Raw genomic sequence first — 27,906 nt, forward strand, 5'->3', positions numbered from 1 at the left:
GACAGTGCCCCTTGTGTAGTGGAGGGTGCGTCAGATCGGCCTTATTTCGCCTCTAGGCCGGGACCTCTGCTTGACTCCCAGGAACAGGGAGAGAGCATGTCGAAAGCTGAAGGAGGGTTATGAGGAACCCCCACCGATCTGACATGCCTTCGGCAGACCTGAAGATACTCCCAGGCTGCCAAAGTGCGTGCACGTGCACGAATCCTGAAGGATTGCTTCTCGTCCTCCGAAGCGTCCTCCCCGCGCAGGGGTTGGAGCTTTCGGAAGGACTCGCGCCCTCTAAATAGAAGCTTTATAGAAGAGGACGCTTCACGTCCTCTCTCTCTCGTTATGCGTTTCAGTGAGTAGTAAGAAGGCGAATGTCGCCTGATCACTTGTACGTCTTTCCACCGAGAAATATGAAAAAGAAGTCTTAGTAGCAGGACGCTTTTGAGAGCGGACGTCCGAGCTTTGTTACTGTGAGAATAAGAAGGCGTTCCCTCGCCCCTCGTATTCTCACACGATCAACCCTTCTGAGACTGCTTCGTGCAGTCGGATTTCTCTCCGAGATGTATCTCGCTCTTCCCTGAAGGCAGTTTCTCTCGCTTGTTTTGACACCTGTCAGGAGCGTGACGCTTTTCTGCACGCTTCTTTTGACGCTCGGCTTGGATGGGACGCTCGGATGGACGCCAGGCGTGCACGGGTGCAAGCCAAGCGCGCACCAGTGGACGCCGAGCGCACGCCAGTGGACGCCGAGCGCGCGCCGGTGCACGCCAGGTGTGTCGCCTGGCTGAACGTTTCTGTTGAACTCTTCAAGCTCTTGTTTACGATTTGGGCCTCAAGAATTTTTACCTCTACCTTCGGTGATACCTTATACCTCACATGCAAAGAATGTGAAGTAAGCAGTGCTTCGGAGGAAGCTTAAAGTGAACAGACAACTTCGTCTTCGAAACCCAGCAAGACCTCGGGTTTTGTGAATTCAAGAGGTCTCTGTCAATATTATATTGCTTTTCGCAAAGGTGGATGGAGTTAAGGAAAGCTCAAGGGAAGATCTCGTTTGCTCTACCGCAGTCAATACTTTACGATAAGGCAGTTACGGGTTATGTAAAAGCTCGACGTCCTGCACGTCAGGACTCTCGGCAACGTTCAGTAGGATTCTTGCAAAGGCACTCATCAAAAGGACGCTCTTCAGGAAAGCGCAAGACAGGACTTCCTTTGCCATACTGCCAATAAATTTTAAGCTTTAGCAGGCATTAGTTGTGATACGGGAGAGGAAGCTGGTTGGAGAGTTTCTTCCTCTTCCTAGGATAATTTTGCAAGCTTTTTAGCCCATCTGAAAGGGCTTTTCAGATAATAGATTTTGTTAGTTCCTAGTCAGGACTACGCTGCCGAATTGAACATCGTTGTTCTATCTGCCGTAAGCCCCAGTCTCTTAACAGGATTCTTGCCCCTTCCTCGTTTGAGACGAGAATCGGAAAAATAAAATGCTCGACTTCCTGGATTACGTTTTGTCAATTCAGTGACTTTCCCCCATTGACAATATACTATCATTTTGTCAAGTAAGTGGGTATCCCCTCATTGACAAAATATCTCTTTGTCCCGTAAATGGGTTAGTTCTCATTGACAAACATCTCATTAACTTTATATTGCGTAAGCGGATAAGCTCTTATTGACAAGATTCGGAAGAGCTCTCATTCATCATTCGCAGACTTGTACAAGAAATAGACTTGTAGACTACGTCAATGAACGCTTATGTCCAATAACATAAGAAGCTTGAGCTGTCTGCTTCGATTCTCTAAGTTTTGTTCAGGAAACTTGCCTGTCAGATATGTATGTAGCTGTATTTCCGAATTCAGCTATATATATGTCTGCCAGGTAAGTATGAACAAACTTTATTGTAATATAATATCATATTTTGCCTTGCGTTATTTTACTACTGGTTGGTTCAAGTCATATACGCTTGCTGTAGTTACCTCTTCGGATGGCAACCGAGAGGTCTATTGTCTATTATTTTAAGGACATTTAATCGTTACTCCCTGCAGCCTTCCAGGAGTTTCCGATTTATCTTTTACCGTTGTATGGTAGTGTTATGACGACACAAACGCATCTATATATTTAGCATTTTCTGTTTCGCTTAAATATACCAGCTTGAGAGTCTCTTTCTGCTCAAAAATAACGGACCTATTTCTTCGTAGAATAGGGTAGCTGGCAACCCAGGCATAAAGTTAAGAGACGACGATCGTAAGCTGCTGCTGTGACTGTCCTCCAGTCCAAAACCGAGCCAGTACCAGCTCGTGTGCTGTCATGCTCGGTAGGTTACGTCTCTCTCTCCTGCGGGATTGACTGACTAACCGTATCTCTGTGCTGGCAGTTACGTCTCTCCTGTGGGATTGACTGACTAACTGTATCTCTGCCCTATAATCACGGACTTTAGCCTAAGATTGAGGGGATTTCTTACATGAATGAATAAACATTGCATTTGTATTGCCTTACTATGTTCAACAGAGATATCTCTTACTCCTTTCGGTGCTCGTTACCGCACGGTATAGGACTACGAGTCTACCGCAACATTGCACTATTATATGCTCTCCTGCTTAGGCAAAGCGCAGCCTTATTAGGGAAGTAAACATACTGTGTGAGGGAATGGATGAGCTTGCTGGGGACCATTTCCATCCTAAAGAAGTTTGTTTCCCTGAATAGACTGCAATTCAGACCTCTACATGTTTTTCCTACCGGGAAACTGAAATTTTATTCGAGATCTAGGAATGATTCTGAACATCTCTCAGTGCGTCAAGTATCACCTGAGGTGATAGAAAGAAGGTGCCAGACATCTGGAGAGGGTTTCAGATGTCCTGGATCATAATCTGAAAGAAGTGGAAGCAATTCGGTCGTCCCTCCATTCCTCGAAACGAGTTTTTGGAACCAGTGGTCCATATCAACTCTGATCTTCCACAGCTCTCTCATATCTTAGGAAGTATCTTCTCTCGGTCCCTATTCGGGTTTACGAGAAAGAGCCTATTATAACAACAGGCGTAGAATGTAACGATCCTCTAGAGGTTCGTTACAGGATTGCAAAAGTCCGTACGAATCGTCTCGATTGACGGCAGCAACTACTGACTTCTGAGTGGAATCTTTCTTTAGAAGTATGTTGAGAGTTGTGGAGACTAGGGACGTCCTTTCATTCATCTCTTCGCTATGTTGAGGACGAAGAGGCTTCTTCTTCTCTGCTCCCTTATTCTCGATCCGGGAGCGGTACCATTAAACGCCATTCTATGATATTGAACGGGGATGGATGTTTAGTCTCTTTTCCCCTTTTTCAAACGCTTAGGAAATGTAATAAGATGATTTATGACGTCACAGGGAGCGACAATGACGCTGATCGCCCCATGTTGGCCTTCAAGATCCTAGATTCACAGAGGTCACGTTCTTCCTAGTTCACTTTCCAAGGACCTTTTCCGAAAGAGTCGGTCTACTCTAACACGAAAGGTACCTATAACCTCTCCGCTCTGAGTCTGACCACGTTCAGACTACCGAGATGTTGACAGCATAAGATTACTGTCTTCCCTTTCCGTTTGAAGAATGGGATAAGCTGGCAGTCACAACTATTAAAGAATACGCAAAAATGTTGTTGACGGCCTTTGGGCTCAGAGATTTGCTTCTGTCAAACAACAAAGCCCTTCACGATCTTTGAGTTCTGTGGAATCTCGAAACTCCCTCACCATCTACTTTTTGTCTCACCTGTTTTCTCTGAGTCAGACACTCGTGCGAGATCAGGCGACATATAGTAGCCCTGAGTTTCTTGTTGACGAAGTCGGTTGCGTTTATACACCCCCGATGATCGTTTAACATGAGACCAGGTTGGACTGTCAGGCATTCGTCCTTCGGGACTGAATCGCCTTTTTGCTCCTCGCTCCTTTCTCCTGGCACCAGAAGCTCGAGTCAGGAGTTGCTCAGGAGTTGATTCGCTAACGACGTTGGGTTGCGTTGATACACCCCCAAGGTTTGCTTAGCTTGAATCGCCCAGGCAGTCCAGACACTCATCCTTCAGCGAAGAATAGTGCCTTATGGTCTTCAGGGTACAGCCTTGCTGTCCTTGATTCGTCTGACTGGTCAACTGGTCGGTCACCTGACTTTAGTACACACGGACTGACTGTGCATGTCCAGATCGAAGCTTTCTATATGGAACTTAGACGTAGTCTGAAGTTCTTGATGTCAAAGCATTTCGAACCTCTCCTTTTGGTTAACTTATTGCACGTGACCAGAAAGGCCTATTTTCTAACCACTCTAGATACGACAAAGAGGGTTAGTGGGGTTTTAAGCCATCGTCAGAAGTTTTGGCTTTAGGGAACACAATGCGGTGTGTTCGCTAAACCTTCAGTTGTGGCCTAAGAATGGAAACCCGTCTAGTCCGTGGGCAAGGAGCTTGGAATCAAGGGATGGCAAAAGTTATTGGGCAAGAGCCAGAGAGAGTCCTGTGCCCTGTCGGGTCTCTCAAGTTTTATCTACATAAAACTAAAGAAAGTCGAAGTCCTTTGGACAATCTGCAGTGTTCCGAAAAAGACCAGACTTGCCCATATCAAAGAACACCCTGGCTTTAGTGTTAAGGAGTTCTTTCAAAAAGGCTCCTTCATTGTGTTTGCACAAAGATTTGAAATCTTTTGATCTGAATGCTCACGAGGTGAGGGCGCGGCCTCGGAAGCATTTCAACAGAGCATGGCACTCAGTAACATACTGAGTACCACGTTTTAGCGAAGCAACTCTGTGTTCGCTTCACTCTTCCTGCGGGATGTGAAGACGGCATATGAGATCTGCTGCTCGCAAGGGCCATACGTGTCTGCAGACACAATCTTGGGGGCAAGAAGTACCACTCATCCTATCCTGTAGAAAATGGTTAGGAAGAGCTCTTAATTTAGTTATTGAGTCGCCGCCAATGGCGACTTCTTAACTCTTAAGCCTTAGTTAAAACACCTTAACTTTGGCTAGGTTGGTCAGGTGGTAATATATATAATATATATATATATATATATATATATATATATATATATATATATATATATATATATAATATATATATAATATATATATATATATATATATATATATATATAGATATTATATATTATATATATATATAGTATATATATATTTATTTTACTTCTTAGCCCTCATGGTATGGTCAATATGGTCTAGTCACATTGTGGTCACGCCCCCGTTGACAGATCATCTGGAGTGCACCAGCTTTATAGGTCTCTACCTCGCTGGCAACTCTAGTAAAGCAGAAGCAGACTTGGGTGACAGTAATCACGAAGTCAGCTATGCTAAAAGGTGGAACCAAGATGTAAATCATCTGTATGCATTTGTTTCCCAAAATCCTTCTATTCTGTCCCTTCCCACCTCCAACGGTGGGATTCAGCTATATATATATCTGACAGGTAAGTTTCATGAACAAAATGATATTGTTATGATACAATAAAGTTTGTTCATACTTACCTTGGCAGATATATAATCAAGTACCCACCCACCTCCCCTCAGGGGACAGTGGAAATAAAAATTATGAATAGAAAATGGGAATGGTTCCTGATACCCGCCTCCCAGCGGCGGGAATGGGTACTAACCACCTGGCCGACCACTGCGTGTGCTGGAAGTTTTTGAAATTCTGTCGGACTTCAGAAAATACAGCTATATATATATATCTGCCAGATAAGTATGAACAAACTTTATTGTATCATAACAATATCATTTTTAACTTTAGGTCATATTTGTATGGAGTTCAGAATGATAATTTAGCTATGATTAAGACATTAACTGTCTTGTTATCTGGGTTTCTACCAACATAATATTTATTGGAATCTGTGGAAGTTCAGAGTTCTGTACTGTTTCATCACCAGTAATGTATTTAAGTACACATTGTACATTGTTGGTATGGTCTGAAGTTTTTAAATGATCTAGTTTGAAGACACTTGTACATACTGTTACTTGATATTGATATTGTCATCCAAAAGTTTTCTGTTTCAGGCAGGTGGATATGACAATTCAGGCCATTAATCAGATGTTCCAAGTGATGACACTTAACGTGTCTAGACCGTTTGGAAATAATGCTGTTGTTCAGGTACCGACTGTGAGTTTTTTTATCTAATTTAGTCTTTGCAGAAAGCAAATACATGGTATCGTGCGTTGATTTAAAGAGAAGTTTTCTTAAGAAATCCAACTGTGGAAGAAATAAAATTATGTATGCTAAACAGGGTTTTCCTTCTGTTTTATCACAACCCTATTATTGTATATGTGCCTTATATGGTCTACTTTCTCTTCATCACTGGTCCTTTTTCAGAACTAGGTAGCCCCTTTGAACTGTAAAGTATACGTATACAGTATTAATAACCAACCTCACTTTTTGTGGCCTTGCAGTGTTGCCAACAGCTGTGCTATAATTCTCCTGGTTTTTTGTGTGGTATTGTATTCCAGTGCTTGTTGATTATTAATTTTCTACTTGAAATAATGTTTCGGCAATTTTTAACGTTTATTGCAGATAATTAATGAGAATTTTACAGAGTACCTTAAGGAAGTGAGATATGCTAAGAATTATTAGTGAGATGTAATAGGAAACTTATGTTTTTGTAACTGATATATATTAGTTAGTAAGATCTAATAGGAAATTTATGTTTTTGTAATTGATATATATTAGCTGTAACTGACATATTAGCTGCACAACAGTTTTAAACTCATTAGATTTGATACTGGACTACAACTTAGTTTTAGTAAAGTATAACAAAAATGCATTCCTTTTCCACATTGATGGAGGAGAGTGTGTTAAGAAGTTGCAGTTTAAGAAACAAGCAGCTAAACATTTCTGTACAGGTGAAGGCAGTGTTTGGATTTGAACTGGTGAACGCTGTGTAAAATATTTGTTATAGTAAAGAAAGTTTCTTTCCGAACATAAACCATTGTTTTATGTTAGGGTACGTGAAAGTGGTTTTGATGCAAGTAGCACCTCAATGTAGTGGACCTCTGTACTTCTTGGCTACATTAATATGATTATTCTTTGCTGTGTTGCTGTTTTAGACGAGATACATTTTGAGGTACGTAAATGTTTTGATTTGAATTTTAAGAGTAAAGTGTGGGTTATCTTAGGTTAGGAACTATTTTGAAAGGCTGTTAGCTATAAAATGTCTAGGAAATATTCAAGGGGAGGCTAAAATGTAGGAGCTTTATTACATAATAGACTTTGTTACTTGTTAGAAAGCTAGACCCTCAAAGTTAAGATGTTACTGTAAATAATTTTTGTTCTCCTTTGATTAGTAGAGTGAGCAGGCAATGCTACTAGCAGTTGTGCCCGGTTAAACTTTATCTGTGACTGTGCTTTTTCTAGGTGACACTAGGGCGTGTTCTCAGGGCTGTGGTGACTCTTAAAGGTCTTCTGATAGAATGGGTTGTTGTAAGAGCTTACAATGAACCGCTGCTTGATGAAGAAGGCAAGGTAAGTGTAAAAGTGTGTTCCAACATGGAAGCTTAAAGAAAAAATTACATAAAATAAAAACTGACCTTTGTTTATAGTGTTCACAAACATTCTACTTCAGTTTAAACATGGTGAGAGTGGACAAAGTAACTGCTGAGTACTATGTACTTTGCAACTTAATAAGAGGTTAGCAGGGGATAAAGTCCTCACGTTACCTGCTGACTCCACTCATTTATATGATTTTATCAACGTATTGCTATGTAGCATTGTAGAAAATATGTAAGAGTGCCATGTAGTACTTAATTGGTGTTAAACAGAAAATTTGCGTAATAATAAAGTTATATTCTGTGGGTTATCAGGCAGTATTAATAAAGTATCTGTTATTCTTACAGGTTGATTTATACACACCTTCCCAGTACAAAGTTTTCCAGAAAGTGACTGATAATGCCAATGCAGCAATGTTAAACTTCTGTTCTCCAGGTTTTACAGATTTATCTGTTCGTTCATTTTTTGTAAGTACTGTGTTACAATGTGCTGCTTATAACTTCAAGAAAGAATTGTTTAAGAATTGCATTTTGTTCATATTGAAATACAAAATAGTAGTGGTTTCGAAATCTAAACTAAAATCTGAAGTGATGTTAGATTAGTTAATATTAGCGTTGATACCTTCTATAGGGGGGGTTAGTGCTGAAAGTTCTTCCTCTTTGATTATGTTGTAAGCCTCTTTCTGGGCTTGAACATTGCATTTAGCAACTACAATAATTGACTTTTTGTCAGAACAGTAACTATTTAAAACTGTAGGTTTTGTTTATATAGTATTTACATAAAAGGCATATTTATTTTTTGTTTCCTTACAGACATGGCTACACAGTTACCAGTCCCTCTTCACAGGTGTATGTAAACGATGTGACATGCACTTGCACAACCACATGCCACCCACTTGGCGTGAATTTCGTACTTTAGATCCCTTTCATGAAGAGTGCAAACCTTGAAAGCTTTGTATACTAGTCAGTTCCTAATAAATTTATACAGTACGTATTCTTTTTAGCATATGCTTCCTTTGCAATTATATTTTTTGTGAATATGCATTACCACTACTTCCTAGTTTTATGGCTAACAAAATATATTTGCAATTACAGGATTAGATTAAGGATACACCTGAGGCAAGTGAGCAGGAATTGAAAGTTACTTATTATCCAGCCTTTTAGAAGAAAAAGTCACAGGTGAAGGTTGTTAACATTGTTATTTATTTTTATTTTTCCTTAGTCTTTGGAAGATGGGTGAGGTGTGACATAATTTTCCTAAAGAAAAGTATGTAGTTAATGCTGTTGGTCAGGTAATCGATGATGGTCAAGGAAAATTTCTTCAAGGATTTCCTTCGATTTGAGTAACAGAAATAAATACTCATCCTGCAACCCTCTGCAGCAAGCAAAAAGGGAGCCTGGAAATGCTATTGATATGAGCAAAGTACTTGAGGGGATTATGAATCCCTCATTAGTATAAGGGCCTGAGGAAAGGAACTCTATGGATAATTGGTTATTGTAGTTTGTTTGATGTTTTAGAAACTTGGTTTGTTTCATCACAACCCCATCAATCATAGTTTCCAATCTAGGTGGGAGACTGGGAAGGTTGATAAGGAACAATGTATCGTCTTTATTTACACAGTCAATTAAAAGTGGAATAGGATCAGAGTGTATTTCGTAAATGATAATTATGTGCTTCAAATAAATGCAATCAAATTCTGATTATTTTCAGCCCTGGTGTAAAAATCAATTCAGCTTCTATAAAGATTAGGATATTTGACAGAGGATAAATGATACTCTTTCTTATTTGGTCATTCATAAAACTTTATACTGAAATACAGTACTTACAATGCATGCTTATTGATGGTTCAGGTACAGTGGTGTCGTCAAAGTTCAAGACAAAACAGTACAAATGAAGTGCTCAAAGCTTATTACTGTAGTACAGTACTAACATACACATTACAATTAAAATAAGATGGTATGCAGGGACCATTCCCTTGATACTTGTGGCTAACAAATGTGAAGCAATAATCATAAGTCAAATTCAACAGAGAAATTCACTTGTGTGCAATCTTGGTTATTTACATATTTATAGCACAAATTACAGCACTTGAGTTGAAATTGTTATCTCACAGCAGTAGTCTTAATATATTTTAAATGGAGAGAAAAATGGTTATATGAAAAAGAAAACCAAATAAAATTAAAATAATGGATATACTGATTAAATGTTAGAGTGATTTGTGTCGATCAAATTGGTGACACTTACCCCTTGAGAACTGCAGTGCATCCAAATTTGTAACTTATACTGTATTACCTTTAATACTGAATTATCTTTAAGAATTACAAAAGGAAAAAAATTTTTCTCTCAAACCGAGAGCAACAAATGTTCCATGTTTAACAATGATTAAAGCAATCGCAAATCCACTGGTATCTGTTTTCTCTCTACTGAAGTGGGACTCTCATTAAGTGAAGCAAATGAACAAAACCTGTTCTTTGTATGTCCTCCCTGGCATACCACCAAGTTAAACTACATGAACTAGCACAATATAGAAAGTTGTTGATGTCAATCTCAGATTGTAAAAAATTTTGTAACGGAGTAATGCTGGTAAAAAAATCTCAACTGTAAACCAGAGGCCAAGTGTATGTACAAATGCCTGTACTACAGTTGCATGCAAGTTCCAGTTACTACGTGTGCATAAAATGAACATCTCGTCTCAATAGGTAAATGCTAGTGGTTCAGCCTGTGTGTTATCTTTATCAAATGTTTATATCTGTGTTTAGAAAATTTGTAACAGACGGCAATTTAATGTACTATTCACCAACAAAGGTACTAGCCACCTATATTAGAGCAGCAAAATGTCTTTTGCCCTCCTTCCCCAAGTATAACTACTGAGGTTTCATAGTTTATTTGAGCAATCCTAATGAATAAATAATATCTTACACCAGAACTACGCTTCACACTGACTTTTTGTGATGGTAAGTGTTGAACTAAGCATTTTTTGGGAGCTGGTTACAAAGCTTCGGGAGAAGTTGAAGCTTAATTATTTTTGTATACAACCATGACCTAGTTTTATTTTTATATGAAATGGAAATAAAAAAAAGAACTATTCCTATCAGGAGGCTACTCACATGGCAACAAAAAACTTGAGAAAATATGAATTGCTAAATACAGTTTTAGTCAAGTTTTCCATTAAGACAATACAATTTTATGAAAAGTGATATGACCTACATTGTCATGTCATACAAATATTATGAAGGCTTGACAATGCTGACTTACCACAATTGTCAACACTAGAGAATCCTATTAAACATTTTCATGATTAAGAAATACCATACATGAAAAATTATGAACCTATTCTTGGCACATTTTGTCGTACATTCTGAGTTTATTTTAATAGTTTAAGTGTTTTTTTGCTTTTTAATTATTTTTCTGCAGTGCCTAATGAAATCATTTTTTTTTTCTGCATTCTACATCATCTTTAAAAAAATTGTCTTGTCTCTCAACAACCTCTGTGGTAGGATTTTCTGTACAGGAGCTGAAATTCCTTCTTTATGCTGAATTTCAGATAAATACAGAAAGATATTGCATATTACTGAACTTATTCTCTTTACTGAACAGTTAAAAAGTCAAGAGCTGAACACTTATAGTATATCGTTTGGGCATATAAGCTCTTACACTGTCCTGAGATTACTTTTAGATGGCTGCAAGAGTGCTCTAAAAAAGGTAAAACTCACTGATCCATTAAAGAAATGTACTTAGCAGCTATCAAATCCAGTGTCTTATACAAATGCAAGGCACAAATGTACTTGATCGATCATAAACAAATGTGTCAAGTATTCTGAACACAAGTCAAGTACATGAGTAATGACTAAAAAAAAATCACCTAAAAATAAATTTGGTCACTAATTTAGAGCAGGTATATGAAAAACTTCATTCACCCAATTCCCAAATACGATGACAATTACATCCCTGCTATTCTGTACTAACTTATACTTTTAACTGAGGCAAAAGTTTCTTATCAAAGTTTACCCTTCATAGTTAAACCAAAGGTAATGATGATTCAAACTATAAAACCTAACAATACAATGAATGGAGAATACTGTATATGAAGGATGTATCTGGATATCATTATAAACTACAAAAAGGCAATAAATTACACTGAATTACAATAAGTCAAGCATCCAATAATTACTGAGCTTGTGATGCCAAAAATTTCTTGATCTCTGCCAGAAGTTCACGTTTTACTGTGTCTGGGACCAAATCTGTAAGAAATAAATAGTGTTAAGACTAGAAATATACATATTACCTTATCATGGAAGTTCATGCAAAATAGTGGTTTCATACAATGAACTTACCTGTCAGATATATACATAGCTAAGACTCCGTCGTCCCCGACAGAAATTCAAATTTCGCGCCACTCGCTACCGGTAGGTCAGGTGATCTACCTGCCTGCCCTGGGCGGCAGGACTAGGAACCATTCGTTTTCTTACTATACATTTCTCTGTCGCCGGTGGTATCAACATTGTTGTTACTACCTCCTGACTGGAATTCGCTTTTCAAGACTTTATTGATCATCTTTATTGGATTTCTTGGTGACGTACTGGATCGTTGTTTTGGCATTCACTACTGTGGACTGGATTTGGACTTGCTTTGATTTTTCTAATAGAATGTCTGATTCAAGTGTTAGTGTGAGAGTGTGTGTGAATGTAGGCTGCAAGGTGAGGATACCGAAGGCTTCGGTTGATCCTCACACTGTATGTCGTAAATGTAGGGGGTTTGACTGTTCTTTGGCTAACACCTGTATTGAGTGTGAAAAGTTGGATGCTAATGAATGGAAGACTCTAACTTCTTACTTGAAGAAGTTAGAGAGGGATAGGATTAGACGGGCTGCACAAAAGAGTGTGAGTACAAGGCCTATTGAGCCTTTTTCTGAGTCTAACTCTCCTTTTATTAATGAATATGATTCTCCCTATGTATCTGAATCCTCACAGGCTTTGCATTCGGATTCGGCTTCGGAAATCGCCAATCTGAAGGCTACTCTTCGTAAAATGAAGACAAAGATGGCGACCATGCAAGGTAAGCTAGTGATTGTGAATTACTAAGTGAAGTGAGTGTTCCCAGTGTTGTGGAGGGGGCGTCTGACCGTCCCTGCGATGCTCCCAGGCCTAGACCTCTTCCAAACTCACGTACCCAGAGGAGTAGGAAAGTCGAAAGTCGTACGGAGGTTGTGGGGAATCCCCAACGGTCAGGCGTCCCTTCAGCAGGTTCTGTTTCGTTACAGTCTGCTCAGGACCGCTCTAATAGAAGCGTCCTACGAGATTGTTTCTCGTCGTCCGGTTCTCCTTCACCTAAACGAGGGTGGAAGGACTCGGATCTTTCTAGGCCACTGCCACTGAAAAGGCATTGGAAAGAGCGCGCGTTCGACTCGAGCCCGGAACGCTTCTCGGAGGAAGCTCCTTTTCTATCAAGAAGGCTAAGCTGGTTTCGACGCCTCCTAGAACAGTATACTTTGACGATCGCACTCCTTCGAGTTCTCCTGCTTCTTCTATTTGAAGAGGACGCTGGGGTGGCTTCCAAGAGGATATTGCTTGCAGTTCAAGAGCAGATTGCCTCTTTGGTTGGAGTTCTTTCGAGGGATCCCCTCGCAAGAAGGACGCTAGACTTCCTATTAAGAAGTCTCGCGTCTTCGTTTCACCAGCCAGATGTGAAGCGTCCTCCAGACATGGGACGTCTTCCAGGCGCGAAGAGTCGTACAGACGTCAGGATCTATCCGAGCGAGTTGATCTAGATCAGGATACGCTCAGGCGTGAGGCGCCAGCCAGCGCGAGGATTCAGCCAAGCGCGAGGAGTCAACATTGCGTGAGGCGCCAGACAAGCGCGAGACGTCAGCCAGGCGCGAGATGCCAGCCAGGCAACACGCTCCAGCCAAGCGTGAAGCGCCAGCCAAGTGCGAGGCGCCAGCCAAGCGCGAGGAGCTTTTCAGGCGTGAGAAGTCAAGCAGACGCGAGACTTCTTTTAGACGTGAGAGAGAGTCGGTTCACTCTATGAGCCCCTCTCCTAGTAGGAGTTTGTCACCAGTAGAGAGAGAACGGGATGAAGATCCTCTCGTTTTTCAGGCCGATTCTCCACAAGGTGTAGAAGGAGATTCGGAAGAAGAGGGTGACCGGTAGAGAAGGAGTCTCGAACTATAAAGTTCTGACTGACCTCTTTTTTTACAGGAATACAGAGATTCTTTAACTCCTGCCGCTCCTCCTTCGCCTCGATCACTGTTTTCGAGTGCGGTTGTGCCTAAGTCTTCGTCGGTCTTGAAGATGAGACCTACGATCTCTATGAAGAAAGCGCTTCAGTCCTTAGACAAATGGATGTTGTCTAAGAAGGATTTGGGCAGAAACCACCTTCTGTATGCCTCCAGCCATACTCTGGCAAGAGAGGTTTCTGGTACCGAACTGGGGAGAACATGGGTTTCCTTTCTCCTCCCAGCGGCAGCCGAAGCGGTACTTTTCAAACCTTGGTTGACACTCGTCAAGGAGACACGCTTTGAATGGAGCTCGCGTGTCTTGGGCGATTTCAGAGACGGATCATCTCCTCAAGGGACTCTTCCATATTTTGGAAGTGTTTAATTTCCTAGACTGGTCCCTTGGGGTGATGTCTAAGAAAGCTCATGACTCGGATGGTCTAGACCCCGAAGTCATTCTGAGTATTCTTGCTTGTATTGACAAGGCGGTACAAGACGGATCAGGAGAAATCTCCTCTCTTTTCGGAGCAGTACTCCTTAAGAAGAGGAGTATTTTTAGTTCCTTCCTAACCAAGGCGGTTTCTCCCTCACAGAGAGCAGCCCTGGTTTTCGCTCCCATGTCTGACTTCCTGTTTCCTTCTCAGTTAGTGAAGGACATTTCTCGATCACTGACTGAGAAGGCGACTCAGGATCTTCTCCTGCAAAACTGCAAGGAAGAAGAGACCACTTGTTTCAGTTGACAAGAAAGGACCGACTTCTACGGTTCAGCCCTTTCGAGGAGGCCCTCTCTCCAGAGCTACCTCTAAGAGAAGAGGTCTTGAGAGGAGAGGTAAGGCTCCTTCCCGTCCCTTTAAGAAAGGGAAGTGAGACAGACAGCCTCCAAACACCAGTGGGGGCCAGGCTTCTCGAATTTGCAGACGCCTGGTCACTCATAAACTCGGACGCCTCTTCCATGTCCATAATCAGGAAGGGATATCTTATCCCCTTCCAAGACAGTCCTCCCCTAACAACCATTCCGCGGGAACTGTCAGCCAGATACAGGGACCCTGTACTGAGGGATACTCTTCGTCTGATGGTGAATCAAATGTGGGACAAAAGAGCTATAGAATTGGTTCTAGAGCAAAACTCTCCGGGGTTTTACAATCGGCTTTTCCTGGTTGCGAAAGCCTCGGGGGGCTGGAGACCAGTTCTAGATGTCAGCGCTCTGAACAAGTTCGTTCTAAGGAGAAGTTCTCTATGGAAACTTCGGCCTCAGTCCTGGCGGCTTTACGTCAAGGAGATTGGATGGTGTCGCTGGATCTCCAGGACGCCTATTTTCATGTCCCGATTCACCCTTCGTCGAAGAAGTACCACCTCCGTTTCATGACGGGGGGAAGGATCTTTCAGTTCAGGGCCTTGTGTTTCGGCCTGTCCACAGCTCATCAGGTCTTCACAAACCTGATGAGGAATGTGGCGAGGTTTCTTCACCTCAAAGGCGTCAACATCTCTCTATATCTGGACGATTGGCTCATCAGGGCCAGAACAGAGAGACAGTGTTTGGAGGACCTTTCTTTGACCCTAGACCTGATAAGGTGTTGGGACTACTCGTGAACCTCGAGAAGTCACAGCTGATTCCCAGACAGAACTTGGTCTATCTGGGGATTCAGATGGATTCTCGGGGTTTTCGAGTATTTCCTTCGCAAGAGAGAATCGTGAGAGGCTTGGAAAAAGTCTCTCTCTTCTTAGGGAAAGAACGGACTTCGGCCAGGGAATGGTTAAGCCTGCTAGGCACCCTTTCCTCGCTCGAACAGTTCTTTCCCTCTAGGAAGACTACATCTTCGCCCTCTTCAGTTTTTTCCTAAGGAGATCTTGGAACTGGAAGACGGGACTTCTCTCCGACAGTTTTCGCCTTCCAATGGAGATGAAACCACACCTGCAATGGTGGTTGTCCCCTCTAAAAGAGAACAAGGGAATTTCTCTGGAAGTTCCGAACCCAAGCCGAGTGTTGTATTCCGACGCATCGGAGAAGGGTTGGGGAGCAACACTAGGACCGAGAGAAGTGTCAGGCACCTGGAAGGCAGCACAGTGTCCTGGCACATAAATTGCAAAGAACTTCTAGCATTCACTTGGCGCTAAAGTTCTTCGAACCCTTTGTGACGAACAGTGTGGTCCAAGTGAATGTGGACAACACTACAGCCCTGTCCTACATTCGGAAGCAAGGAGGAACGCACTCAGTGTCGCTTTACGAGATAGCAAGAGATCTGCTAATTTGGGCCTCACAAAGAAACATCTCCCTCCTGACAAGATTTGTTCAGGGGACGAGAAACGTAAGGGCGGACAGACTGAGCAGGAGAAGCCAGGTCCTTCACACAGAATGGACTCTTCATTCAGAGGTGTGTCAGAGTCTTTGGGATCTTTGGGCACTCCTCACGTAGATCTGTTCGCCACATTCCTTTCCAAAAGGCTGGAAGTCTTTTGTTCAGTGGTGGAAGACCCAAGAGCTCTCGTGGTCGACGCCTTCCTGCTGGACTGGTTCTCATGTGGACGTGTACGCTTTCCCCCCTTTCAAAATCCTGGGACAAGTGTTGAGAAAGTTCGTAGCGTCCAACGGGACAAGGATGACCCTGATAGCCCGTTTTGGCCAGCACAAGATTGGTTTGCAGAGGTGCTGGAGTGGACAGTAGACTTCCCAAGATCCCTTCCAAAAAGGATGGATCTTCTCAGACAGCCACACTTCGAGAGGTTTCATCAAAACCTCCCCGCTCTCGTCGCGCTGACTGCCTTTCGACTATCGAAAGACTTGTCAGAGCGAGGGGGTTTTCTCGCGAAGCTGCAAGCGCTATCGCTAGAGCCCGCAGAGCTTCCACTAGACAAGATCTATCAGTCGAAGTGGGATTGGTATTCAGAAGGTGGTGTAAGTCTAAGAAGTTGTCCTCCTCCAGTACCTCTATAACCGAAATCGCTGATTTCCTTTTGTTCTTGAGAGGTCTCTCATTTGTCTGTATCGACGATCAAAGGATACAGGAGCATGCTTTCGGCAGTATTTAGAAACAGAGGCCTAGACATTGCTGAGAATAAAGATCTGCACGAACTTGATTAGATCGTTTGAAACGACAAAATCGAAGGAACTACTCCTCCCAGCTGGAACCTGGACGTAGTTCTCAAGTTCCTTTCGTCTGACAGATTTGAGCCTCCCCACGTAGCTTCGTTCAGGGATATAACAAGAAAATGTTTTGTTTCTCCTATCTTTGGCGACCGCCAAAAGAGTTGGCGAACTTCATGCCCTAGAAGATGAAGTCGGCTTTAACAAAAGACTGGCGGTCTTTTGCTCGTTTAGAACTCTTTTTTTCTAGCGAAGAATGAAAATCCATCGAATCCCTGGCCCAAGAGATTCGAGATCAAAGGCTTATCGAGTCTAGTAGGGAGAGAAACAGAGAGGTCTCTTTGCCCGGTAAGAGCCTTGAAGTTCTTCTTACAAAGAAAGAAACAAATGGGAGGCTCTAGACAAAGTCTTTGGTGTTCGATTAAGGACCCCCACAAGAATCATGTCTAAGAACGCATTAGCTTTCTTCATTAGGAGCGTCATTACGGATGCTCACAAGTTCTGTCCTGACGACTCTTTTCCGCTTTTAAGAGTAAAAGCCCATGAAGTTAGAGCAGTCGCGACGTCTCTCTCTTTTCAGAAGAATAATTCGTTAAAGAAAATCATTGAAACGACATATTGGAGGTGCAATTCAGTTTTTGCGAGGTGCAATTCAGTTTTTGCATCTCACTATCTTAAAGACGTTCGCGTGACCTACGAGAAATGTTTTTCTCTGGGACCTTTTGTATCGGCGGATACAATACTGGGTACGGGAGCAAACACCAATCCTTAAATTTGTACATACCTTCTACTAGATATGTTCTAGATTCTGCTGACAAAGAGGGCTCGGTGCTGCACTGGCGGCCAGTCACTGTTGTTCAGTAAGGAACTCTTGTGATATCTTTTAGGTGAGTATTAAAATTTTTTTTGAGAATTTTTGTATGAATGCGTTTTTCGTTTCGAGTTATGGGTTGTTTGTAATGAGTTCGGGATAACTCAGAACAATTCTATAATACGAACATGGTGGTTAGGATCAGGTGGTCGGGATTGGTTATGCTCCTTCACAAGGTGTGTTGTCATAGAAGTGGTCCAGTACCATTGACAAAGTCCTTTTAGGCTCTGCCGAGTAAGCGGTTCTTATACCCATCGACAGACCCACAAGAACTCTAGCCATAATCTAATATCTCGCTAAAGTCTTGAGGTGATGCAGACTACCGGGCTACAGCCACGAAGTCTACCACCTATCAGGTAGGAAACCAAGGTTTTTCTTTTATACCTACAACATATGTTGTTTACCTGTCTATTATTCCATATTAGCTGTCTCTGACCCTCCACCAAAGGGTGCCAATCAGCTATGTATATATCTGACAGGTAAGTTCATTGTATTAAAATGATATTGTTATAATACAATAAAGTTTCATACATACTTACCTGGCAGATATGAAGTTTTTATTGTAAAACTAATATTGTAATACCTACCTGAACACCTGAACTAGCCCTGGTCACTTACCAGCCCGAACCATCATTTATTAAAAATTTACCAAATCTTTGGTTAAAATAAACGATCAGTGTTGCCAATCTCCTGGCAAACACCCTCGTTACCTAGTTACCAGCCCACCGCTAGTAGCCCTGCCTCACGGGCCGGTCACACCTGCCCTCTCACGTCAATCATAACTCCAATAACTCTGTATGAGAGGGGAGGAGGGTGGGAATCATTCAGGTGTTCAGGTAGGTATTACAATATTAGTTTTACAATAAAAACTTCATATTGCAATACACCCCCTGAACACCTGAACTAGCCCGATAACAACATTAATTTGGAGGTGGGGAATCAATCTGCCCGGCCCTCCACTGTACCAGTTGTCAGTCAATATAATTGAGTACGCGAGTCAGTCTCAAGTTCATTTGTCACTCGTCCAAGCTAATCTCCCATGTGTGGCCTTCTAGGCCTCCCATATGTGGAGGGAAAAACTCACTGCACCTCTACCCTAAGGTCAAAACTCATTGAGTGCAGGAGGGATACAAACCTGTTTCCTCTCAGCTGGCTATGTGCCTCACCTGAGTAAAGGAAAAAAACTGAAGACCTCCCATGTGGCTCTCTGGCCTCTCATGTATGGAGGGAATCTGAGACCTCCCATGTGGCTCTCGCCTCTCATGTATGGAGGGAATCTGAAGACCTCCCATGTGGCTCTCGGCCTCTATGTATGGAGGGAAACTGAAGACCTCCCATGTGGCCTTAGGCCTCTCATGTACGAGGAGACAACCATGTCCATCGGTGCGTCTGCGGCGGTGTCGTCGATCGTAGTGATGTCCTCTCTTGTAGTGTTGTACCTGCCTGTCTGTACTCTGCCTGGTTGGCACTTGGAAGAATACCCTCAGATAGACCCAGACATGTTCTTTCCTATCTGTCCTACTACTTAAAATCCTCTTGTGATATATCATATCATGAATACCTTATACATATTCCTAATATTCGCTCCCTACTCTAATACTAACTCAGACAGCAAGATTGTTGGGTTTAAAAATAGAATTTAGGCCAAAGGCCGAGAATTGGGGACTATGAGGTCAGTCAGCGCTGAAGGGAAATTGACAAAAGTTTGAAAAGGGTGTGACAGGAAGAAAAACCTCTGTTGCACAATGAAGTCCAGTGTTGAAGAGCGTGGAAAATAGGATGAGATTGAATATGAAATCAGAAAAGAGGAGAGAGAGAGAGAGAGAGAGAGCAGAGAGAGAGAGAGAGAGAGAGAGAGAGAATCGTTAGATAAAGAGAGAATATAAAATCAGGGAAGTAAGTGAAGAGAGAGAGAGAGAGAGAGAGAGAGAGAGATAGAGAGAGAGAGAGAGAGAGAGATACAATCGTTCTAACATCTCCACCTCCGTAAATTGCACCTCTTCTAAGTTAAAAGGGTATTATCTAACGATAATATAAATCGTATAAACTCCGTACAGCTATGAACAACCGAACGAGAACTTGTTGTTAATGCGATCGACTCCTATAACAACATCACTTTATTGTACTGATCAGCGTATGACAGTAATCGAATCCGATAGCAACATCCGTTATTGTATTCATCCGCCGTGCGACGGTAATTACTGTATTAATGTTATAAATGCAGCTGAAGCTAATAAGGCAAAATTACGTGCATCAGCAACCTGGACAGAAGTCCGTGAAGAGAAAACCTAATAGCATGAAAGAGCTCATTACTGTTTTTTTTTTTTTTTTTTTTTTTTTTTTTTTTTTTTTTGGTTTTTTTTTTTTTTTTTTTTTTTTTTTTTTTTTTTTTTTTTTTTTTTTTTTTGTTTTTTTTTTTTTTTTTTTTTTTTTTTTTTTTTTTTACAAAGACAAAGGATTAATAAAGTATATAAGTGTAGGTTCGTATACCTATGAAAACGAGTGAAAAAACGAACGGAATCCTAAAATTTAACGCCATCTAACCCGATGGAAAAACTAGCTTCCAATGAGACGTATCAGTCAAATTTTGGACTTAAATTACATCGTAAGACGAACAGTATGACTTCGTTCCATAAGTTAAGTATCCAGATATTCATTAATATGCTAACTAGGGACAAAAACATTAGCCGAGACCAAAGTGATATGGTTGAATCTGGAGCCAAGGAAAGAAAACAAACAAAAAACAGACTAGCCGGCATCCCTTGTCTGTCTAAGCCACACCTCCTTACAATAGTGCTGTTTGACGACAAGCTAGTGTAATTGTAATTTAATTGAAAATAATAAAATAATATTTAAAGGTAATTAAATTAACTTTATTAGGCCTAATATTAATTTCAGTTGTCATTGTAATTTGATAATACGACTGGTAATAATTTAACTGTAAATTGACATAAGCGCAATGTAATTACTGACGGCAATAGTCGGTTAAACGTATGAAGACGTCATACATACGAATTCCTTATATCTGCCATCTGATTATATGCCCCAATATAGATACCTCATTGACTATGTTAAATGTCATCATAGTTGACACACGTCTCCTTCAAGACGTTTGTACAAACTTGGCATAAGTTGAGAGTGTTGTTGCGTTAGTCATTTTAGGCAATCAGGAGAGAATGAGATGGATACAGCGACGCAAACCCGTATTCGTCATCCGCTGATTCCAGCGTGAATGACTGCCGAGTTAAGTGTTTATACTACGTTCATATGATGATACATATAATACAATTATAATGCTTTAGTCGGACAGAATCCGATCTTCCATTCTGTTCGATTACATTCAAATTAATTATCCTCCGATCGGATTCTCGTTCGTTTTCAATTACACCTGTACTGAATTATCAGAAGTCAGAACGCCTTGAGCCTACAGCGTTAGCCAATATAAAAATAACTATCGATATGTTGTACTGCGAATACTTTAGGCTAGGCTACTGATGCATACGATATATCATCGTGAACACTAGCTAACTGTAGTTAATTTTATTCGATTTCTCTCCATACTGAATATCGTAAGTCAATATGCATTGAACGGAGAATTAGTTGATATTAACAATTATCGTATCGTATAAGTAGAGGAAAGTAACCTTAAAGACGAAGGAGCATATCTGAAAAACCAACCATGCCTAAAAGCTTCTGATGCAAGGACTCGAAGCAGGAAAAAGCCTAAAGATGCTCTAAGGACACTGTGCCTCTATAAACTACTACTTTTAATAGAAAACCGACCCGAAGAAGCCTGCACTTCTCTTTCTAAACTAAACACTATGTAGCCTATTATCCCTACTCGTCTATATCTGACCTAAGTTTTTATCATCCTGAGAACTTACACATCGAGGGAAGGGGAATCTGCTGCCAACACTGCCTGCTCCGCGCCAGGGGGGGGGGACGGCGGATCCTGCCCTGTGGGTTTGCGGATCCCCATAACCCCCAGCACGGTTAGGGCTGGTTTCTGGAACAGCAGGGAGCTGGTGGGAAAAGAACGATTAGTAATTTTCAGTATCCCTATTGTCGATTAACTATCCTCCACTTAATCTTGACATAAAATCGTAACAGATGTCATACTCGATGTCAGCCTACTCTCAAGTCTCTTAAAGAGCACTGTCTCTAAGTCTTTATACATTGATCTACGTTAGTCTCTTCCTGCCTACACTTACTTCTTTCCTACGTTTGAGATACCCTAACATCTGGTCAAAGACCACTCCTGACATTCCAAACATCTGGTCTTTACATTATATTGAACAGGCTTACAATTTACGCATAAGGAATGACTATCGTGTCATAGGGTACTCATCCTTTTCTTGCATTGTTGGCAAAGACGATACGTTGTTGAACTTCCGCTCGTCGTTTTCTGTGATGTCGTGGCCGAGAATGCAGTAGCCGTTGTCGTAGCTTGTGTTGTTTCTTCCTTGCAGAATCAATGTCTGATGACAAGGTATTAAGAGCAATCCAACAGTAATCCAAAGGGATGCGTAATTCGTCACCAAATTCAATCAAATCAAAGGTGCAAATGAAGGCCGGGCAAGACCAAAAAGGAGTTCGCTGTGGATACATCTGTACTCCACCGCGAACGATAAGTGATTGACGTGAGAGGGCAGGTGTGACCAGGCCCGTGAGGCAGGGCTACTAGCGGTGGGCTGGTAACTAGGTAACGAGGGTGTTTGCCAGGAGATTGGCAACACTGATCGTTTATTTTAACCAAAGATTTGGTAAATTTTTAATAAATGATGGTTCGGGCTGGTAAGTGACCAGGGCTAGTTCAGGTGTTCAGGGGGTGTATTGCAATATATACGATTAATGGACCCACCAGCCTCCCCGCAGGAGACAGGTGGAAGAGAGGAAAATATGATAGAAAACGGGGAATTGGTTCCTAGTCCTGCCGCCCAGGGCCAAGGCAGGTAGATCACCTGACCTACCGGTAGCGAGTGGCGCGAAATTTGAATTTCTGTCGGGACGACGGAGTCTTAGCTATGTATATATCTGCCAGGTAAGTATGTATGAAACTTTATTGTATTATAACAATATCATTTTTAACTGACTTACTGTACATGATGTAGTAACATCCTGCTGTTAATATTGTGAGATCTAGACCTTTGTATGTTTATTGCAATATTCAAGGAAAGAATCTACTATTTAATTTGACATTAGGAAATGATAAATCGACAACAAAATACTTGATATAAAATCTATTTTAAGGTTTTTTCACTTTACACCTGTAACTCTAGAAATAAACTACAATTATACAGTACACACCTCTTATTTTTTGCAATCCTTAACCTTTTTGCTACGAAGCTGTTTTCACCACTGGTGACAAGAGCATTATGTACAAAATTTATGCTACCTTGTCAGTTAGTTTTTAATTTTGTTTTTGTACATTGAAATGTTATTTTGGAGTGGATAAAAACTTCCAAACAATCAAGTCACCCACCTTCTCAGTTCTTGATATGTTATGTTGGTCATATATTAATTTTTGTAACTGGTAAATAAATATCACTGCCAACACTACTGATATTACAGCTAAATTATATTTTTAATAAAATAAAGTATCATAAGATATAAATACACAACCTTTCCTAAAACCTGCCCATATATATACGTATAATGTCTTTACTCTTTTCAGTTCAACAAATTTTGTTGGTCAATAATAAGTAATCTTTGTACACAGTAAGTAAATATTATGACTGTTACTGCTGATATTACACCCAATGTTTTACTATTTACAATATTGTCTAAATATAAAATAACACAAGTCAACAATCTCCTACATTACTGAAAATGAAACAACACTTCAACTTCTTAATTCTACAGCACTATTGACAGATATAGTATAAAGACACTACAGGAATAAGGATACCATGAAGAGATTTGAAACTGTAGAGACTCCTCTTACAAGCTCAGTTCATGGAACTAAATCTGAATCAAAACAATCTCCTGAGCCTCAAGATTATTCCTCAAGCTAGAGGTCACCCAACTTCAAGAGGTAAGAGTCAGCACTGGTACTAGACTGTACGGGCCATGTATATTTCATTAATGATCTATAGTAAAGTACTTGCCAGAAGGCTTTCACCTGTTGGTATTAACACATTTATTTTACAGGTATAATCTTACCTCTTCCTTGTGGAGTTATTTCTTTCACTAGGTCATCAACAGTAATTTGTTTCAACCCTCTTTGTCGCACAATATCTTTTGCGTGTTCCTGTAAAGAAATGTAAATTAAGTACTATGTACCTCCATGCTTACGAGTATATGCATGAAACCTACATAATTACCGTTGTACATACATATAAACTAGCACTGTGCAAATGCTGAAAAAATTCCCTCGTTTCCATCTTTGACCAGGTTATCTGGACATACAAGTTCAGGGTAATTAAGTCCAGAACTGCCCTCCACCCTCCTGAGGTCTTGGGAACTACAAACAGCCAATTGTAGAACCCTAGAGACCTCTTCAATAAATAATTAAATAGGGGGGTACAAAAAATAAAACTGTTACACCTGAAACTCAGGTGATGTCAGCAGAAAGCTGGAATAAATTTGCTCCTCACTTAAATATGTGGCAATAAAAAATAACCCATAACTGCACTAGGGCAAATTATCCATATTTTTTTTGTAGGCTAGAATAAACTCCTATCAAACTGAATAGTATTCAAAAGGATGAGTAACCCCAGTGGAAACAGACAGGATTTATATTAGAGGTAAAAACAAATCGGGAACATAAATCCACCTAACCTAACTTGGGACGCTTGGTCCAGTCTGACCAAAATGCTGGGAGGGCTTCAACTCTGGCAACTTCCCTACCTTACTTGTCCTTAGTCTAAAGGTAAAGTTTTTTTTTTCTTTTTTTTTTTACACTCGGGTTCCCCTCTTTGTTTAATGAATATTACATATAGCCTAGGCTATCAAAAGAAACTATTCTTGAGCACATTACATATACAACTTTAGAGTGATGTTACGTCACACTATCTGAAACAAATGTGACAGCACATCAGTGCAGATGTGTACATGTGCAATTGCCTAGAGTACTACTATAAATCAAACCTAATTTCAAAATACCAACCAACTCATAAGCTAGGTATCTCTGCTATTAGCCTACTATACTCGGTTTTTTTCCATCTGTCCATCCGCCTGTGGTGTTTGATATGGTAACACTGCGTCCGGGGATTTAGATAGTCACATTAGCTTCATTCAACAATAATAACAATATCCTATTTCGAATATTAACGGAGTAATTCGCATACAGTAAATTATTAAAACGCTTTTCAGTTGCAAATGTACACCCAAATATCCTTTTATTAACCTAAATTTACACATAGCGTAACTATTTAAAGCCCGGGAAGCAGTGTTACCATGTGAAAACACCACAGGCCGATGGGCAGATGAAAAAAAAACAGAGTATAGGGTAGAATATCACAGCAGGCCAAGCAGGCCACCTACAATCAACACCTAGCCACCCTCCGAAAAGTACATTATAACGCGTCCTGCACACCGGAGATGGGCATCAGTCCGCGACTTCTTGTTGGTGAAAAACGGAGCTAAAGACCTCTACTCTCCTTTCGAAATAAGTATTTTCTCCAAAGTTAGAAATTAAGGCCAAATTTTAAGATTTAAACAGAGGGTACTGAAAAGGGTGGCCTACTGCAGTGGAAATCTCACCAAAACGCTTTAGAAATTTTTACTTACAACTAAAAATGTTTCGAAGATTGACGCTATCTTGATGTTTACGGAGTCGCTTGTGTCAACAAACTTCCCATTTCATGTGCTAAATCTGCACACCACTTGTATCCATAGACGCTGGGGCACTTTCATCACAACAATCGTAAAACCACCTCTTACCAGCACTTATTCGTACTTATTCAAGGGGACTACGGCATTCTTTGCGGCGTTTGCGCTCTTCAATTGTTTATCAGTGTTGTCAATTGGTATGTGTTTACCCTCCAAACTAGGTATAAGACTTACACAAAACCGGGAAATAAGTGAAATTAGCGTATGTATTTGTAGTATATATACATATTAGAGCAATTTTATCATTACTGCATTACTATGGAATGCATCGAAACAGTTTGTAAATGCATCGGCGTATGTGTGACGCTCCACTAGATTGGCAACGATGAGCCATTTTCCTCACGTCGTCTGCTCGTAAGTATACATCCGAAACATTTGTAATTTGGGGGGTTAATTTGGTTGCAAAAAAGGGATAATGGACTGAATTAAATAAACATTTGAAGTAGAGTTAAACTAAATATTGAGTAAAGTAAACAAATCAATTAAGGGAATAAAGCTTTGCATCTCATAATCATGTTGTCGTCTGCTGCTCGTAACTTTGTTTACGGAGTGAGTTGCTTAGGAAACACGAACAGCAATGTGGTTCGAGTGCACTGTGGAGTGAATAAGACCAAAATGTGTATAATTACAATCAAATAAGCACTGTGGAGTTTCAGTTGTGATGGCAGTAAGGATAAAACCACTGATTACAAGGTAAGAATGAATTCAGTTCCAAGCATAACGGGAATAACAAGTTTCATACTTTCACTAATATAGGCAACAAAATGTTGTTTTATTGTGCTGATTACAACTGCAATCTTGAGTAAGATCAATAAACGTTACATACATACGCTAACATTGTTCAAATGAGTGCTGGGAAGGCTGGGGAAAGATGGTGGCCGTCACTGATGAGAACCGTCCATGCAAAACGTAGCCGCCATATTGGATTTCAAAACTGCCTTGAAAACATATTTTACGAAGAGCTCACATGCTTATTTTAATTCGTATGGGGCTTTCGTATATCACAATATTTGACGAAACTTCAGTCTTTTAAATGGTATGCTTAGAGTTGCAATTGTATTCTGTTTCACCAATTAAATATCGAGTGAATAAGACCCGTCCACCGTGGATGAGGGTTGGCCTGTCATGATTAATTCTACCCTAGGGTAATAATTTTCCAGACGTTGAAAAATAAAGTAGGTAAAGGTGATGAAAAAAATGCAATGATGAAAAATATCCAGACCTAATGATGAATATGATGAAATATAGCTAGGTACGCTATATAATGATGAAAAATATAGGTTAATGCTGAAAAATATAGAATAATGATGAAAAAATGTTGCTAGATACTAAACATAGTACGATCAATGTCATTGCCTAGCAGGCTAGCCAGAGAAAAATTGACAAGCCTATACCTACCTACCTGTACAAAAGCTTGGCATTGTTATCACTAATGACACTGTAAGATAATTTACGTTACTAAAATAATTATAAAACAGCCAACTAGCCTATAATTCTCACCTTAAGTTCGTCTCTCCAACCGCATTCAGTCAGCCTTTGCCTCAGCATGTCTTTGAGGCGTTCCTTTTCCCCTGTCTCTATGAGCTTCTGATTCAACGAATTCTTGATTTCGGTGCTTCTGTCTGTCATATTTGCTTATTTATAAAGTACTAGAGTAAAAAAAACAGCGGAATGGTGGAGTTGACAGAGTCGGTGGCTTGCTTCTATAGAGTTTCTTTGTTTACTTTCGTAGTTATGACGACATCGAAGGTCATAGATGTGTAGTAGTATATAGAGAGGGTTGAATTGGGGTAAAATGTGCGTCAATCGTTGCAGAAAGCGAATTAAAATAAATATTTTGAAGTAGCATAAAGGTTAAGTGAAAAATTAGCAAAGTAAACAAAGGATTATAAATAGTGTAGGTGTGCCCGCAACTGTGTCTGTGGAGTGAGATCTCTTAAGGCCTGTCCACCACACTAGGAAACATTGTTTTCCTAGTGTGGAGAGACCTTTAGGAACCATCAAATTATGTCTGATCGATAGATATAATCTAACCTATCGTGAAATCATTGTTGCAACAACATCTGCAACTATTATTCATTGCCCATATTGGGATTTATGTTTCTTACTTTCGACCATATGAATTACCAAAATTCTTGAAATCGTTTCCTATTTCAGGCTCCCAAAGATTAAATAGGCGTTCTGAATGATGAATCTCATTCGTTAAATATACCAAAGGAGATTAAATAATCTATTTAAAAAAAATTGCAATTAACATTCATGTCCTTTAATCAGAATTATGACAATTGCTTTCGACCAGGAGAAATATAAACTAATAAAGATGTGCTGAAGTTTCGTCTGGCTAATCGAGTTTTCTGGACAGTAATATTTTATGAAACTCTCAGCTGCGAACCACGAAACTATCAGCCACGGCCTGTTATTGGCCTGTA

At 40.6% G+C, this 27,906-nt stretch overlaps 2 protein-coding genes across 2 annotated transcripts in view; one reads left to right on the forward strand and one right to left on the reverse strand.

Annotated features, from left to right (window-relative positions):
* Positions 1 to 9,174, forward strand: part of LOC135215005 (mediator of RNA polymerase II transcription subunit 27-like) — a 28,814-nt gene extending 19,640 nt beyond the window's left edge. The window contains exons 4-8 of the mRNA XM_064249540.1: positions 5,995 to 6,088; positions 7,346 to 7,453; positions 7,825 to 7,944; positions 8,290 to 8,463; positions 8,572 to 9,174. Coding sequence (XP_064105610.1) covers positions 5,995 to 6,088; positions 7,346 to 7,453; positions 7,825 to 7,944; positions 8,290 to 8,424 — 457 coding nt within the window. The 3' untranslated portion in view covers positions 8,425 to 8,463; positions 8,572 to 9,174. The remainder of the gene's footprint in view (positions 1 to 5,994; positions 6,089 to 7,345; positions 7,454 to 7,824; positions 7,945 to 8,289; positions 8,464 to 8,571) is intronic.
* Positions 9,175 to 9,244: 70 nt separating this feature from the next.
* On the reverse strand, positions 9,245 to 27,414 carry LOC135215006 (transcription and mRNA export factor ENY2-like). The gene is made up of 3 exons (XM_064249541.1): positions 26,978 to 27,414; positions 23,807 to 23,894; positions 9,245 to 11,718 (listed from the first exon to the last, which is right to left on the reverse strand). Exons 1-3 carry the CDS (start codon positions 27,104 to 27,106, stop codon positions 11,645 to 11,647), a joined length of 291 nt encoding a protein of 96 aa, XP_064105611.1. The 5' UTR covers positions 27,107 to 27,414; the 3' UTR covers positions 9,245 to 11,644.
* Between the last annotated feature and the right edge of the window lie 492 nt (positions 27,415 to 27,906).

Source organism: Macrobrachium nipponense, chromosome 46 (genome assembly GCF_015104395.2).
Source record: "Macrobrachium nipponense isolate FS-2020 chromosome 46, ASM1510439v2, whole genome shotgun sequence".
Lineage (NCBI taxonomy): Eukaryota > Metazoa > Arthropoda > Malacostraca > Decapoda > Palaemonidae > Macrobrachium > Macrobrachium nipponense.